Here is a 17,829-nt window from a genome sequence, read left to right as displayed (position 1 = left end):
CCAGATAAGAATTCCCTTTCTCTTGCTCTTCTGCTTGTTCTCTTGTTCTCTCTTGCTCCATGACCACACTCATCTGTGTGATCACCTGTTCTCTCTCTATAGCCATGTGTCCTTAAGCAGCCACATGTCCCATGGCCTTGCGGACCCCACACACAAGGGACTGCAGCTGGGAATACAAGCTAAGCTAGCCAGATGCTGGACTAGACTGTGCTTTAATATGGAGCAGAGATTCTGGCCAGTGACCTTCATTCAGGCCCTGCTGAAGACTGGACTTCTTCCATGGTGAGACAGATGGAGATGAGACCTTGCAGGGGAACCCCCTTAATTTTACATTATACATTATCAATAAAGCTTTCCACAAAACCCTGTGCTCCCATGGGGGCCTCAGGAAATTCCTGCCCCCACCCAGAACTGCACTTCCACTGATAACCAGGGGACCACCCTTTGAGACCCACAGTTCTAGTGGAATAGAAAGGAGTGTAAAGAAATAATTATACAGTATGATCACTGGCATGATGTAAACATACAAATGGTACCGTGATCACAGTGCGGAGGCATCCAAATCATGCACTTGATTGGAGAAAGGCTTTAGAAAGAAATATTGTTTCCACTAATACTGAAAATAAATTTTAAAAAAAACAGAAAAGACAATGAAAAGGCACGGGGGGGGGGCAGGTTGGCAGAGGGAAACCTGTATGGTAAGACACAAAGGGGGAAACAAACAGTTTTTTAAAGGACCAAAAAGGTGGGAAATGAGGCCAGAGAGGGAGACGGGCCAAATATGAGGGCTTTCTTTATGCTAAACAAAGAAACTGACATTATCCCAAATGTTAGAGCTGTATTAGTATCTATAAACAGACTTACATGTTAGAGGGCTTACCTGGCAGATGTGTTAGATGAGTGAGACTGATGTGAGATCAGAAGCAGGGAAAATGCCAAGAAGGCTCTTCCGGCAGTCCCAGAGAAACCACGAGTGTCTGCACCACGGTAAAGGCAGAATCTACAGACCTTGGCTACCAATTAAATATGGGGAATGCGGGAGAAGTGTGGAGGCTTGTACATTTGGTTGCCTAAGGGAAATGGTTCACCAAGAGAGGAAACAGTAGAGGAGGCATTTGCTGCTGGGAGATGATGATGCGGTGATGGATTCATTGGGATCGGGATTGAGGTGCCTAGATGAATCCAAGGGAAGTAAACTAGATGCGAGTTATAAATACCTATAAGTTGCTAGTATATCAAAGCACAAAATGAAATTTCAAGCTCAATCAAATAAAAATGTCTACTTACGGACTTTAAAAAATAACAAAGGTCATTCTATTTTCATCAGATCCTTTTCATAGAACGGTATGCAGCATCCTTCCAGTCTTCTCTCAATGTGTGGCAAGGCCCTTTCAAAGTCAACAGTATTGGGAAAGAAAAAAGAAAATAGGAAAAGATTTAGTAATCATGTATTGGTGACAGAATAAACCTAATGGTAGTTATACTGAGGTAAGTGCTCTTTGTCAAAGCACCTATTCTGGAGTTTGCTACTACTTAGCTCCTTCTCTCCTATAAATAGGCAACGACTTGAAGATGTTCTGTCTGTGCCCTAAAGAAATAACTGTTGATTGCAGTGAAACATAGGCAAAGTGTGGAGTAAATCAGAGTTACTGTTTTCAATTTTAAGTGACCATATAGATATTGCCTTAAGAATCTAAATAAGTCCGGCTGGCATGGCTCAGTGGTTGAGCATTGACCTATGAACCAGGAGGTCATGGTTCCATTCCAGGCCAAGGCACATATCCGGGTTGTGGGCTCAATCCCCAGTGTGGGGCGTGCAGGAGGCAGCCAACTAATGATTCTCCCTCATCATTGATGTTTCTCTCTCTCTCCTTCTCCTTCTCCCTTCCTCTCTGAAATCAATAAAAATGTTTTTTAAAAAGTATTTAAATAATTTATTTATATTGAGCCCTAACTAAAACATATCAAATTCCATCACATATTCAAAAGCAAATAAGTCATGTGGTTTTAAAAGATAAAAATTAAAAGTTGACCCTCTATAACAAGTTCATTTAATTATTAATAAAAGAAAAAGATTGTACAAAAGGTTAAAACTTGAAAACTTTTTTACAGAACATCATATAAATGCATGTAAAAATATGTACCAAAGAATCACCTAATAGAATGACATAATTTTTTAGCCTTTCCTACATTGTATATTCAATAATGAGCACTATTGCTTTTTAAAACTAAAACACAATTTTAAAGCTATTTTCCCTAATAAAACATAAAAGTATTTTGATTTACATTCTTAAGTATATTCTAAACTGAAAACCTAAGATTATGCAGACATCTGCCCCTATAACAGATGTTTTCCCAACTGCCCTTTCACTGTCTAAAATGCAGCCAAGTGGTATCCAAAGCTGTGTCTATCTTAGTGACAGATATCTGGGCTTATGAAGAGCTGGGGGGGGGGGGTTAATAGCTTGTTCATATGTGATTGGAATATAACAAAGAGAGATATGGGAAAGCTGGACTACATAGAGAACAGAAAGTTTTAGGATATCTTGGAATACAATAAAGATAGAGATGGGAAAGCTGTGCTACATAGAGAAATGAAAGTTTTAGGACATCAACTTAGAAAGCCATTTTGGATTGTTGGGAACCATGAAAAGATAGGATTAAATGGATGGTTCTTCAAAATAGCCCATGAGAATTTAATGCAAAGATAAAGAATAGGCACTGGGTGACTATGGCTCTATATGCTCCCTGAATACACATCTGTCTGTCATAAAGAATAGAGCTTAATCTTCAAGGTAAGAGCAAGGTAATAACTCAGCTATTGCACAAATGGCTGCCACAATTTTAGGAGATCCCATGACAGCAATTCAGAAGAGAAAATCTGGAATACGGTTTTATGCTGATAAGCTCAAGACTTTGCATATAGTCTTCAGTAATTTGATCACCAAGACTCTAGGAAACACCAGCTGCATATATAATGTCTACTTAAGCTTAATTCTCCACAATTTGTTCAAGGTTACTATGCAGTTTATTGAAGGTTAATCACCCTTATAACTTGGATATTAATGGGGAAACTGGGAAATGAATACTAGTATGTGCAGATGACAAAATCTGAAGAAAATATTTAGTGTATTAAACCCTTTCAAAGGTGAACTCTCCCCATGTCTGAACATCAGATATTTGTAATTCATGTTTTAAAATATCACATTAGAGAAATTTTAATTGTAAAACTGAACAGTGTGTGATTCTTTGACTACAAGGAGAAAGTGAAAACAAAAATGGCTGTGTGAGTTAGCGATCACTGTGTAACAAAGCATCCAAAACTCAGTAACTTAAAGCAATAAGTATTTATAATATTTCTCACAAAATTACAGGTAACCTGGGTGGTCCTTCTGGTCTCAGAGGAGCTCCTGCATGGATCTGCAGTCAAGTGTGGCTTAGGTTGGTAGCTCTGCTAATCTTGGCTGGGCACTCTCACATGTTTTGAGTTTGGCTAACTTTAAGGCTGCTCTAGGATGGCTTTGAATAGGAAAAATGAGCTCTCCTCAATGTGTTCTCTCATGTCCCAGCAAGATAGACCAAGTTGGTGGCAGAACTCTGGAAGAGAGTGGAAGGATACAAGGCCTCTAGGCTCAGAACTGTCACATTGACACTTCTACCACATTCTATGAGCCAAAGCAAATCACAAGGCCAGCCCATATTGAAGGGGGGAAGGCGGGGGGGAACCAGACTCCTTTGATAAGAGGAATTGTGAAGACACACTGAAAGGGTAGAGCTATAGGAAGGGGTGAAGAACTGAGACCAATTATGTACGCACATAAACCAAAGAGAAAATCCAAGTCAGATGTTAGGAAAAAGTTAAAATACAGCAAAGCAATGTTCAATGAAGTAAGCAGTCCATTTCTTTCCTATTGTGTGATGACTTGTGATTAAAAAACACACACAACTAGATTCATTCAGCAGAGGAAAAAGGGTCTGTATCCCCACTTCATTCCAGTCATATACGAATTTCACCTATTCCACAGTTTTACCTAGGTCTGACCTTGAAAGATGCTTAAAACGTAACTGAGTTCTCCCTATTAGAAATGAAATATCTTTGTTGACTATTTTGTCAAAGAAAAAACATATTATTTTATTCAGCATACTGCTGTTGCAACTGTTATGAGATGTGCCAAATTCTGACACCTTTCAGAATGATTCAGATGAAATTCTGCCAAGAAAATTCCAATACCTGAGGCATTTTGCTGAATTTTGCATTTAATTATCTATTTCTTCCCCTTCCTTCATTTTTATAGACACAATCCAAGCAGATTTTATTTTCCCATCTGTGGTTCCTGAGCCATTTGAAAATCAAGAATAGCTGGATCCAGAGTAATAATAAAAATATTTAGCCCTGGTCAGTGTGGCTCAGTTGGCTGGGTATCATCTCTTGTACCAAAAGGTTGCTAGTCAGGGCACATACCCAAGTTGTGGACTTGATCCCCAGTAGAGGACGTGCAGGTGGCAGCTGATAGATGTTTCACTCTCACATTGATGTTTCTCTCTCTCTCTCTCTCTCTCTCTCTCTCTCTCTCTCTCTCTCTCCCTCCCTCCCTCTCCCTTCCTCTATCTAAAAAATCAATAAAAATATATATATTTTTAATATTTAACAAGAAGGATGGCATGAGCACTGACCAGTCAGAATATAGTCTGGCACTGGATTTTGCTATGCTGTGAATCCCACCACCACATCACTTCCCACTAGGAAGAAGGGATGGAAGATGGCCATCCCCAACCCCCAGCACATGCCCTCACCACTACCCCCCCCCCACGCATCTGTGTCCATAGAGCAATTCTTATCAGCTACAAAAGTGCCCATGAAAGAATCAATTCTTTAAAATTATAGACAGGCCCAGAAGGCACCAATCCAGTTTCTTATAGCACCAAATCAAGTAAGACCTTTCCTACTTCCCTCACCTCTCTTACCCCAATCCCTTGCACTCTGACTCTGGAGAATCAAGACTTCCAGTTAGTGGAATAGGGGGAAATAAATTAAAGAAGATGTCACTAAAGCAAGAAGCTGACCACAAAATTCTCCCCTAACTGCTAGTTTTCTACCAGCCACAGCTGGGGAAGCGGGGAAAGGCTTGCCCCTTAAATCAATTCCAAAGTTTGACCATAATATCGGACTGGACATTTAATTACTAACCACAGGGCTTACCATCATCTAAAAGACTAGACAAAAGTCATGAGATAGTCCAAATTTTCACCTGGGGCAAAAGAAAATATAAAACGAAGCAAACAGCAAGAAACAAAATAAAAATATTTTATAATTACATAACACTCTTTGTCTTTCTTTTAGGGACCAATACAAAAACCCACCTGTCTTGAAAATGGCATTCTTGTAGAGGAGACAAAACTAAGAAAGCAGTAAGTTATATAACTGGTAGTACTAGTGCCATGAAGAAAAATTAAGCAGGATTAGGAGATACAGGGGGAAGGAGGGGATAGGATATTCTCCATAGGGTAACAAGAAAGGCATTTGAACAGAGACATGAAGTGAAAATCTGTGGGAAGATGGTCCAAGCAGGAAAAAAATAGCAAGTGAAAATGCAGAAGCAGGAATGAGCTTGGTGGTCTAAGAATCAAAGAAAGGGCTATATGGCTAGAATAGAGGGAGGGAGGAAAGCATAGAGGTCATGAGTGTGGAAAATTCACCAGCAGACTAATTGTACACAAAAGTCACGAAAAACAAATTGAACCTGAAGTCTGGGGCAAAACCATTTGAGCACCAATTTCCATTCTCAAATGATTACCTTGGTTGCTGCACACACAAAAAATGATAGACCCCTGAGAATGGAGACTGGGTGACTAGTAACTAAATCTGTCAGGCAACTGCTTCCAAATCACCTAGGATACTTACTGAAAGGGCAGATTACTAAACCCCACTCATCCCCCAAACTTACTGAATCTGAATCTTGTAAGAATAAGGCAAATGATGCTATTTTGGGCTGACTCTCCAGGAGATTCTCTCTGGCTGTCAGATTTACACAGTGACCATTGTATGAGCACCCACAAAAGGACTTTAGCTCAGTATCAGATGTATGCTCTCTGTGAAATGTGTGTATTTTGACTTGCTTCTTTGCTTTAACCACATTTCATCCAACATTAACAATGGTGCAGGAGCTTCTTCTGGTTTAAATTTTTCTAGTTCCAACTTTAATTTAGGCTTGATTTTATTATTTATTCTACCTTCATTATTATTTTCCATGATTTTTATTTTTATTTCTTATAAATACTATTTTTCAGTATGTATGCATCCATTTTATTGTTTTGAAGAATTAAAATGTCACTTCAGCAACCTTCATAATAATATAATGCACTGTATATATACTTAATTTAGACTTATGTTCATTACTAGAGGCCTGATGCACGAAATTCTTGCAAGGGGCTCGGCCCTCGCAGTCCCAGCCGGCCCTCATGGCCCCTCGCAGCCCTGGCTTCATCTGGAAGGTCATCTGGACGGTAGTTCTGCTGTTCAGTCTAATTAGCATATTAGCTCTATTATATAGGATAGCTTCAAATTCTTTTCTGATATAAGGAAGGGTTCATATTATTTTTTTCCAGCAGAGTTGCGCAGCGGAAGCGTGCTGGGCCCATATTATTTTTTTCCTTTAAGAAACATTAACATTAGCCCAGCTGGAGTGGCTTAATGGTTCAGCACTGACCCATGAACCAGGAGGTCATGGTTTGATTCCATCAGGGCACATGCCCAGTTGCTGGCTCAATCCCCGGTAGGAGGCATGCAGGAGGCAGCAGATTGATGATTTTCTCTCATTGTTGATGTTTCTATCTCTCTCTCCCTCTCCCTTCCTCTCTCTGAAATTAATTTTTTAAAAATTAGCATTAATTTTATTATCTTTCTGCACACTACAGCTCTTCAAAGAATAACTGGATGAGTTTACTCCTAATGCCATTTGAAAATTTTGTCACAGCATGGAGGGACCTGGAGAGTATTATGCTAAGTGAAATAAGTTAGTCAGAGAAAGACAAGTATCACATGATCTCACTCATATATAGAATCTAAGTAACAAAATAAATTGCAGAATAGAGTGGATCCATAAACATGGAAAAATGGAACAGAGTGTGGAATCTCGGAGAGAAGGCAGGGGAGGGTGGGTGGGTGGGAGGTAATCAACCAAGGACCTTATATGCATATATGCATGGCCCATGGACACAGACAATAGGATGGTGAGGGCCTGGGTTGGGGGTGGAGGGGCTGGAGGGGGTCAATGGGGGGAAAAGAAAGGGACATATGTAATACCTTTAAAAATAAAGAATTATTAAAAACTTAAAAATTAAAATTTTGTCACTACGACATATATATCTGATCTGCTTTGCTGCATAACATATATTTCCTAAACCTAAATGAAAATAAATCAAGTTTTAAAGTATGTCTTTATAATAAGTGAAATTTTATCATGATACTCATTTTTGGTCCAATACAATGTGTAAGTGGTTTCATACCACATTCAACCCTAGTGGATTTTGATAAAAGTAGGAGAGCTCTGCATAGATAATGAAAAGACTTAAAGTGATTTTGGCTATTTTCTTATTCCAGAAAACATGGAATGATATTGTATCTTAACAGTAATATTTTAGTAGCTCCTAAACTCAGGCAAAAAAGGGAATCCAGTTTATACCAACCCAAGTACCTACAATAATGTAATAGAAGCATTTACCACCAATATTTCACACTATTGCCCTCTATGCTTCTAATAACAAGGCTTTCTCACCAGAAATATTGAACTAACACTGGACTCTCAAATTTCTAGGTGTGAAAAAAATCACTTAAAAAAAAGTGTGTTTGTCATTTCAGAGTGGTAAAGATTAAAATGTCCATTTATATTATTTCTAACTTCAGCTCTAGGCTCAGAGATGTGTTGCCATTTGATCAGCCAAAATAAGAATTTGTTTTGCCTGTATCCCGCAAGATAAAAATGATAAATTAGCAATGAGTTCATTCTTTCCCAAAAAGAAATATGTTCTAAATTCATATCTATAACAATAAAAGCATAATATGCTAATTAGACTGGACAGCCAGACGACCTTCTGGATGTCCTTCCAGACGACCTTCTGGACGAAGCTGGGCTGTGAGGGCTGAGCCCCTTGCAAGAATTTTGTGCATTGGGCCTCTAGTACTATCTATAATAATAAAAGCATAATATGCAAATCAACCGGACAACCAAACAGCAGAACAACTGTCTGGATGACCTTCCAGATGACCACACTATGACACCTACTGGTGCCAGGCCAGCCAAGGCGGGTACGATGCTATTGGTGGGGGGCCTGGCCATCGCCCCATGATTGCCCTGCAAGGGGAGGCCCAGGCGATCGATCAATCAGGGGACTACACAATTGCCCCAAAGAGGGAGGCCCAGGCCGCTGACTGGCAGGCTGCGGCAGGTGGGCGGGGCCTCCCTCTGCAGGGCATGATCAATCTCATGATCGCCCTACAGAGGGAGGCCCAGGCCACTGCCGGCAGGGCGATCCATCGAGGGGGCTCTACGATCACCCCAAAGAGGGAGGCCCAGGCTACCCAGCTGGCGGTGCTGCTGCGGGTGGGTGGGACCTCCCTCTGTGGGGGCAATCCATTGCAGAGCCCCGGCTGGGTGGGCAGGGCCTACCTCTTTGGGGCCATTGATCGTAAGGCTCCTGGACTGTGAGAGGCTGGGCTGAGGGACACCCCCCCCGAGTGCACATATTTCAGGCACCGGGCCTCTAGTAAACTAATAAATTTATCCACATACTATACATTTCATATTTATACTATGTACCATTTAGCGGAGGAAATACTTCATGAGGGTTTATTCAAATGATTTATAATAATATCCTAAGAATGTCAATTTATACATATGAATTCTGTATAAAGTGTAAATGGTCATCTTAGCAGGAATATAAGAAGTCCCTATAATGCAAAAGCTGATTGTAAAGCACCTTATAAAGCAGTGAAATTTATATAATTTAGTCATTACTTTTCTACAATAGAAAGTTATCCAGTATTCTTCACTGTTAACTTCATGCTAATATGTTCCAAGTTTAGAATCCTTTACCAATAAAAGAAATAGGAAAGAAATTAATAGCTTCTTTTACTTCAAGTAAGAGGAAAAACTCTTATCACACAGTAATGAAACCAAGCAAATGTGGGTCTGTGACTATAAGAATGCCTATCATTAATAAATTATTCAAATTCCTCCATGGCACTTAAATTGTAATTTAAAACCCAATAAGCAAGAAACCATAAGAAAAGGACCAAACTCTACCATGAAATAAGGAATTATAATAAAGTCTATTCAGCCCTAAGTATTTAGTTGAAGACAATGGCTGGAGTAGCACACGCTTCGTCTAAATGATACCATTTAAACAGTGCTAAAATATAATGTTACTTAAGACTAATAAATATGGTACATTATGTGATTCCAACCATTCTGAAAAAAAATGTACTAACAAGTACTGTAACAGCATCCCCACCAGCTTGGAGCCTACAAAGTCAATTACATTGGCCATATCTTTCCAGATGATTTAGGAGTGCCTTTTAACATTACAAACATAAATCTATCACAGTGTTGGAATTCCGATGTATTTTTGTGCTTCTGGAGCTGCCTAAAAATGAAAAAGCATCCAAGTGAAATGCATTATATACTTATTATACTCAAAATTGCAGTGCCTAAAATGTGAAATAATTCTCTACCATTTAGCTGTCTGCCTTACACTATATTCTAGATTGCTACTTATATTTTGAAAAGTTAGTGGCAAACCATGTTTTTTTTTAAAGATAGTATGTGGCTGTGCTTAAGTTTACATAAAAATAGCATCTTTACAACCATACTGAAATTTAATCCTACAAAAGGTAACAGAATATATCACACACACAAGAAAACACCCCAAAACAAAAACAATACTTTTGAAAAGGAAACAATGTAAATTTATTTCAGGAACTCATATTACAAAAGGTCCTCTGGGTCATTTTACCACACTAAAGTAACAAAGTTGTTAAAATACAGCATATTACAGTATAGAACTTGAAATAATTCCTATGAAATAATTCCTAAAGTCATTGGTGTTATAGCTCTCTCTATAAGAAGTGCTTTTCCTTCCTAATATAGTCAAAGTTTAATTATAAGTTTGACTATATTTAAGTCTTTTTTTCCTCCTCATCTCTTCAGTTCCCTTGTTAATATGGTCTGTACAGTATTTTGTCTGATCTGAACTATATGATCCAGGAAGTGAGGTTGGGGAAAGTAGACCTTGCATTGGTGGAGGAGGTAAAAATCCTTTTGATATAGGCCATATACCAGGATTTGTTTCATTTGGTTGTGTAAAGGGAGGGCCCAGAGTTTCTTAGTCTTCAGTTAACTAGGGTAAAAAGTTAGGATTGTGATGGTTGAAAGCTCATTTTCAAGCAAGTGAACCACCATGTTGAGACAGAGGAGATCCTGGAGGAGAAGAGTTCATATAAGGTGGCACCTGAGCAATAATCTATCCAGGGGGAAAGTTACTGTTAATGGATATAAAGTCATGGGTGGAGGTGGCTGATCCATTGTGCTTGTGTGGCACACATTGCCTAGGACAGCGATCGCCAACCGGTGGTCTGAGGACCACTGGTGGCCCATGAGGCCTGAAAGGTTGGCGACCGCTGGCCTAGGAGGTGCAGACAGCATGGTGTACTGCTCTGGTGGAATGTGACTCACATGGTCCTTGACCAGCAGCATTACAGGGCTATCAGCTGTTGATGAGGAAATACAAGGATGAACCTTTTCCAGTGGAGCACAAGTAACAAGTTTTTCAGTTTTCCTATGGCAATGGTTGATATGAGCTTATAAGTCTCTTTGAGAAAAATATGTTTTCTTGCATCCTTGGACAGCGCTACACGTGAAGATAGAACTGTGCATGCTCAATTTGCAGCACAGGAACACTACGGCCTGGACACATCTCCATTTTCAGGGGGATTTAGTTTGTTTGTTTGTTTTTGCATAAGTTAGCACACTCATAGCAAAAAGCATGCTTGCAAGGAATCATGTGCCCACAGATTTTAATAGGAAAATCAAATTTGTCACAGAAATGAACTAGTGAATCATCCCTTTTACCTATGATGTTTACCTTAAAGTCTTCCCAAAAGCATTCAGGAAAAATTTTCTGTTTTCTCAACAGTTCACCTCCATTACAGTCAGACCCTTCTTTGTCATATTCAAATTCTTCACCAGCAGACCTCCTGTTCACAGTCCTTAGAGTTTGGCACACAAATCTGCCTTTGGTCACCTGCTTGAAAATGAACTTTAAAGGAATTCTTCAAAGATCAAGGCCACACAAGGATCCAGAAATCTCAGCACATGGTAACCAATTATCAGCATCTGTGGGGTCCACGTTGGCATAATGGAGCCCATTATGGAGCCCAGGAGACAGAGGTTAGATAAGATCCCACTCCCAACCTATGTAGCTATGACCTCCAAGGGCTTTCTTCCTCTCCCCTGCCCTATCACACCTCTCTGAGGAGGGAGCCAGGCATAGTTTGGACAGGGGGGAAAGAAGCTTCGGTGTTGAGGTTGCAAAGGCTCCTCTTCATGTGCCATAAGAGAAAGTGGTCTTTAACTGTAAAAGAGACTGATGGGAACAGGGAAGTAGGCACAGCCAAAAGAATAAGTTCCCAGCAGGTCCCACAGAGCATTGCCTTCTGGGATATCCTGATTTTTTATCGGACTGCATTTTTTAAACTGCCTTAAATCTCTTGATGGTATATGTGTGCATGTGTGAGAATGTGTATGTGTACACATATATGTATATGTGTGTATACATATGTACACAGGTATATACACTGAGTGGCCAGATTATTATGACCAGCCAGATTATTATGACCACCCAATCAGTACTTCATTGACACTTCCAAAAATACTGAATATTGAAAACTTCCTAAGCAAATACTCTCAAGGTTTTATTATTATTATTTGCATAACTAATTCACTTCATTGTACTGATGGGGTGGTCATAATAATCTGGCCATTCATAATAATCTGGCCACTCAGTGTATATTTACATATACGCATACACATCTTTAAGATTTTGTCATGATACAATTAATTTTAAATCATCTTTGTCTTGAGGAAAGGAATACCATATTTATCTTACAAAGGAAGAGTCATGTAAAAAGTAGTTAAAATGGTAATTTCACAGGGCTAAACATTTGGTATCCTTGCTTAAAGAATGATGATGGGAATTTAGGCCAAATTTCCTCAGGTTTCACCTTCCTGCAGGTAGAAACAGGACCTCAAAAATAATCACTTGGCTCCACCCCGACCTCAAGGGGTCTCTCCTGAAGACATTCACCTTTTTGGCTATGTCAACTGTCAAGTATCCGCAGAAAACACCAGGGGGAAAATCACTGATCAATCAGAGAAAGTTTTTAAGACTTAACTGCAGTATAGGAAAACATTGCCTTAACAGAATCTAAATAGTGTCTTAGAAGAAGGATGATAGCAGGCTAGAATCTCAGGGACTGGGCTGGCTGATTTCAGGGCAGGTCTTTAAAGGTTAATTGGGCAGGTTTTATAACATGACAGCTATAGATTGGTAGGCACAGGGAGGTGAGAATACTGAAGTGAATATTAACGGGGACCAGGTTATTCTTGTTAAGTAAACTCTTTTCTTTGGCTCATGATTTTATCTTTTAGGAAAAAGTATTTCCTGGAAAAAATCACTAAGTTTTGCTTATTAGAATTATTTAACACTAGAGGCCTGGTGCACGAATTCATGCACAGGTGAGGTCTCTTGGCCTGGCCGGTGATTGGGACCAATGGGGGGCAGGGGGCAGCTGGCTGGGGAGAGGGACTGCGGGAGGTTGGCCAGCCGGCTGTGGGAGGTTAGCTGTGGGAGCACACTGACCACCAGGGGGCAGCTCCTGTGTTGAGCGTCTGCCCCCTGGTGGTCAGTGCGCATCATAGCAACTGGTTGACCGGTCATTCGGTCGCTTAAGCTTTTATATATATAGATAGAAACAGAAAACTATCCCCAGTCCCATTATTGTTCTGCTTGATGACAGGAAATTATGTTGGTTTACTTTTCTCTGGTCTGGCTTGTTGGGCTGTTGATTCTTGGCTACACCAATGGCAAAAGCACAATAATGCCATGAGAGTTACCACAGGCACCAGTACCCACCAATGACCAAAGTCACTGTTGCCCCAGGAAAGAAACAATACTCACCAGAGGTGCTGCTGAGTCCAAGAAGAACAATGCGCTTCTTTCCCCTCTTTCCTCTCACTCTATTACATGGACTACAAAGCACTTCAGACTCAGCATTTCCAGTGTGTTAAAGAGGTTTTGCTGAAATCGCTCTTTTAATATTTACTTGCTCTTAACGATTGCCCCTGACAAAGACTCAGGTAGTGCAAACTGATGGTGGGTGGTTTAAATTTGAATGTTTAATGCCATTCACCTCTGCCACCTCCTCTATTTCTTGAGCCTTTTCAGTATTCCAGCAATGCTACCTTCTCTTAGGACCATTCACTCTCTGAAGGCAACTTCATCCCCCATGCAAATGCATTCCTCACGGGCCCATCTCATGGAGTCTCCACCTAACCTACCTAAACTCTACAGCCATCACACTTTATTCTCTTAAGCCAGGCCTCCTATTACATGTTGATTTAAATTGTATTAACGTGAAATTTTGTTGGCTTTTTAAAAAAGCTGTATTTTTTAATAAGCCAAAGTGGTTCTTACCAAAGTATGGATGTTCTACCCCTATTATAACTGGCAAGTCAAAATTCCGAGCAAAAACTAAAACATAGCATTAAGACATATGCAAATGTTCCTCTTTTACAATTACTATTACTTGTTTGCCAGGCAGTTTATGAGGGTTCAGTATTTTTTTCATTGATGTGCATATAATTCAAAGACCATGAATACGAAGGGGGGAAAGTCTGTCAAATATAATGTCCATACTTCTTTCCTTTCCCAGAACCAGTGTTTTTCTGTCTAAATTGAGACATTTCTCATATGACAAAATGTCCTTACACCTGACCCTGAGGGAAAAAAATGCCAGGTTTCTTTCCTAGTTGGCTAAATTTGCTTTTGCTGCTCATCGGGTCTACTTCAAATTATTTTGTAATAAATTCTAAGCTCAGCCTTTGCGTCATGAAAGCATTCTTCACTATAGACAAGTGATGTTAAGTTCTAGTCTAGACACCCCACACCCAGGAGCTGCTCTGGTTCAGCACTTGCAATAGCTCTGCTTACAGTATGTGCTTGTTTATAGCTGGGAAGCCTGACCTGAAAGCCCTTAATAAATATTATTTGGTGAAATTGTTGATAAAATAAAAGGTACTGACCTTCCATTTATCCCTATCAGATTAAGAAGCTATCTTGCTATACAGTGGGGCCTTGACTTACGAGTGTCCCGACTAATGAGTTTTTCAAGATACGAGCCGTCTCTTGGCCGATTTTTTGCTTTGAGTTGAGAGCTAAAATTTGGGTTACGAGCCAGCTTCAGATACCCCAACGCTAGTTGGCGCAGCGAACGTCACAGTGAACGCCACAACATCAGCCCAGCATCACGTGTCATTGTAATGGTGAAAATTGATTTGACATACGAGTAATTTGAGTTATGAGCTCCGTCACGGAACGAATTGAACTTGTAAGTCAAGGCCCCACTGTACTTGAAAAGCTGCCATTACAAATTGATCCCTATTTAGTGCTTTTAAACAAAAAGTTAAATGGGCTTCCATTCAGCCACCTCCTTTAGGGCATAGCGATTCTGTCCTTCAATATCATTCTCTTAAAAGTTCCTAGACTTACATTGGATTGACAAAAGATTCAGTGTCAGCCTATAACAGTGACTGGATATCAAAATATTTGGGTTTGGAGATTTAGAAGAAATTGCATCTTTTGAAATTGCTTGGACTCATGGAGGCCTGTTTGAATTCGACTGCTTCAAAAAAAATCTAAATGAGGTTGGCGATGAAGAATTATGGACTGCACAATGAAGATCAACGTGCACAATTAATGCTGGGAAACAGGATGAGACATCTCCGTTTAAGCCACGTTGCCATCTGGCCCAGACGCAGTCATTCTACCAGAGTGACACCAAAGGTCAGCGGGAGCGAGAGCCGTATGTCCCTCTGCCAGGCTCCTGGATTTTATTTCTCATTTAAGGGAATCTGATCTGTCATTCTTCTGGCTCCTGTGGGCTTTAAATTCACATAATCAACATATCACTGCCAGAGACTTAGTAATAGCTGAGGCAGTTTAAAGGTGAGTGGAGAATAATTGTGCTCCCAAGCCAGATGCCTTCAGTTTTGCAAAGAAATAAAAAGTCCATCTCTGGTCCAAAAAGTAAAGCAAATTGCCCTGTTTGAAAAAGACCTTGGCTGTCCTCCCAAATGTGCCAGTAGCTATATTTTATGGCCAAGGAGGGCTGGCCCTTTGCAAAAGTTTAGAGCAGCGGTTCTCAAAATGTGGTGCACAGGCCCCTAGGGATTCCCAAGGTTCTTTCTGAGGGTCCGTCAGGTCAAAACATCAATACTAGTATGATGTTATTTGCTGTTTGACATTTGCAATGATGTTACAAAAGCAATGGTGGGTAGTACTGCTGACATCTTAGCACTAAGCAAGGCAATGGTACCAAACTATACCAGTCATCGCTGTATTTTTTACTGCCACCCAGTAAAAAGAAAATAGCAGTTTCATCTAAGAATGTCCTTGATGAAACTCTAAAAATTATTAACTTATTAAATCTAAACCCTTGAGTCCTCATCTTTTTCATCGTTTGTGTGACAACATAGAAAGTACTCATAAAGCACTTTTGCTGCATACCAAAGGACAATGGCCGTCTCAAGGAAAAGCATTGATGTTGCCATTTGAGTTGGAAGGTGAACTATCTGCTTGTTTCGTGGAACACTATTTTCACTTGAAAGAGCAAGTGACAAACTATGGCTATTCAACCTTGGGTATTTGGCAGATATTTTCTCAAAAATGAACAAAGTTAGCCTGTCACTTCAAGAAAAACAACTGACAATATTTATTGCCAATTATAAAATTCAAGCTTTTGAATGAAAATTAGAATTTTGAAAATCATGCACCTGTCACCATGATCCTGACAGCTTCCTAGTACTTATATGATGAGATCAGTGGTGATTAATAATGAATGTATTTTTTAATTGTATGATAAAATGTGTCAACATTTAGAAGTTCTTCATAACTCAGTGAACCAATATTTTCCAATGGTTGATGTTATAAAATCATGCATGATTAAAAGACCCATTTAAAATCAAGACAACAATGAATTTTAATGTAACAGAGTATGAAAGTTTCATTAATATGCTTCAGATTCCATATTGCAAATAACCTTTAAGAAATTATCACTTGTTGAGTTTGAGTTTAGTTTCAAAGAAAACTATACACAATTATCTAAAAGGCTATTCAAATGCCCCTCCCTTCTCCAACAAATCTATAAGAACCTACATTTTCTTCCTTTATTCCACCAAAACCAAATATCACAAAAGATTGAATGCAGAAGCAGATATGAGAATCAGGATGTCTTCTATTTAACTAGACATTACAAAGATTTGAAAAATTTTACAACAATGCTGCTCTTCTCAGTAATTTTTTCCTTTGGGGAAATATATTTTCATAAAAGTGTGTTGATTTATTATTGTTATGTTTAAATTAAATAATAAAAAATTTTTTAAATTTCTTGACAGATATACTCCATATAAACAACAACTCTTTGTGGTCATCAATATTTAAGAGGGTACAGGAATCCTGAGTAAAATGTTTGAGAACTACTGCTCTTGGTGATCTTTAACATATTTTCACCTTCCCTCTCAGAGACACGCCACCTCGCCTTACATTAACTGCCCCAAACTCTCTCTCATGCAAATTGAATTGCCCAGAAGGTCTCAGATGGTCCCCATCTTCAAAATAAGCAGATGGTGATATGGGAAGGGAAAGAAAGATCAAGATCACTTAAAACACCAAATACTGTGCTATGAATCCAATATATGGTACCTCATTTAATCTTCACAACAGCCCTATGAAATGATGATGATGATGATGATAATGTGCCCAAATAAAGGGGCATCAGGACACATGGGGAGCTAATGTTATTGCAAGGGTCAACAAAACCACAGGTTCACTAAGAATTATCTGTATACCAAATAAATAAAGGGTGCCCCAAAATTCACGCAAGAAGTAATTTTGATAGAAAACACAGGTTTATAATTAAAAATTGTAAATTTTTTATTTATTCATAAAGTATACAGTATAGGGTTATGTATGGAATAGCATATTGGGTAAATGGATTATCATGTCGCGATAGCCAGCACCATTAACTGTTACTGCCTGAGCAGCTGCATTTTCGAAGAAGAATGGTCCAATGATGCCTCCAGCCCAAAATCCGCACCAAACAGTGACACGTTGTGGATGCATTTGTTTCTCAACAATCACTCATGGATTTTCTGAACCTCAAATGCGGCAATTTTGTCGATTAACCAAGCCATCAAGATGAAAATAAGCCTCATCGAAATTCAGCTACATTTATGCAAAACGGTCATGGAAAAGTTCAACAAAAGAGTGCGTATGTGCCAGCAAAGCCGTGGAGGCCATTTACCCGATATGCTACTTCATACATAACCCTATACTGTATACTTTATGAATCAATTAAAAAATTACAATTTTTAATTATAAACCTGTGTTTTCTATCAAAATTACTTCTTGCGTGAATTTTGGGACACCCTTTAAAAGCATCTTACAAATACCACACTACTAATTTTCAAATATAGGTGGGTACTGCTATATTGAAAT

The 17,829-nt window shown here is 39.3% G+C and overlaps 1 protein-coding gene across 1 annotated transcript; it reads right to left on the bottom strand.

Annotated features, from left to right (window-relative positions):
- Positions 1–10,490: 10,490 nt before the first annotated feature.
- CBLL2 (Cbl proto-oncogene like 2) lies at positions 10,491–15,666 on the bottom strand. The gene is given in 3 exon segments (XM_023751353.1): positions 10,491–10,929; positions 10,931–11,390; positions 15,660–15,666. Coding segments are annotated over 3 exon segments (906 nt in total).
- Positions 15,667–17,829: the final 2,163 nt, after the last annotated feature.

Source organism: Myotis lucifugus, unplaced genomic scaffold (genome assembly GCF_000147115.1).
Source record: "Myotis lucifugus unplaced genomic scaffold, Myoluc2.0 scaffold_20, whole genome shotgun sequence".
Classification (NCBI taxonomy): Eukaryota; Metazoa; Chordata; class Mammalia; order Chiroptera; family Vespertilionidae; genus Myotis; species Myotis lucifugus.
The sequence above is the reverse complement of the archived record's forward strand: the minus strand, read 5'-3'. Positions and strand labels throughout refer to the sequence as shown.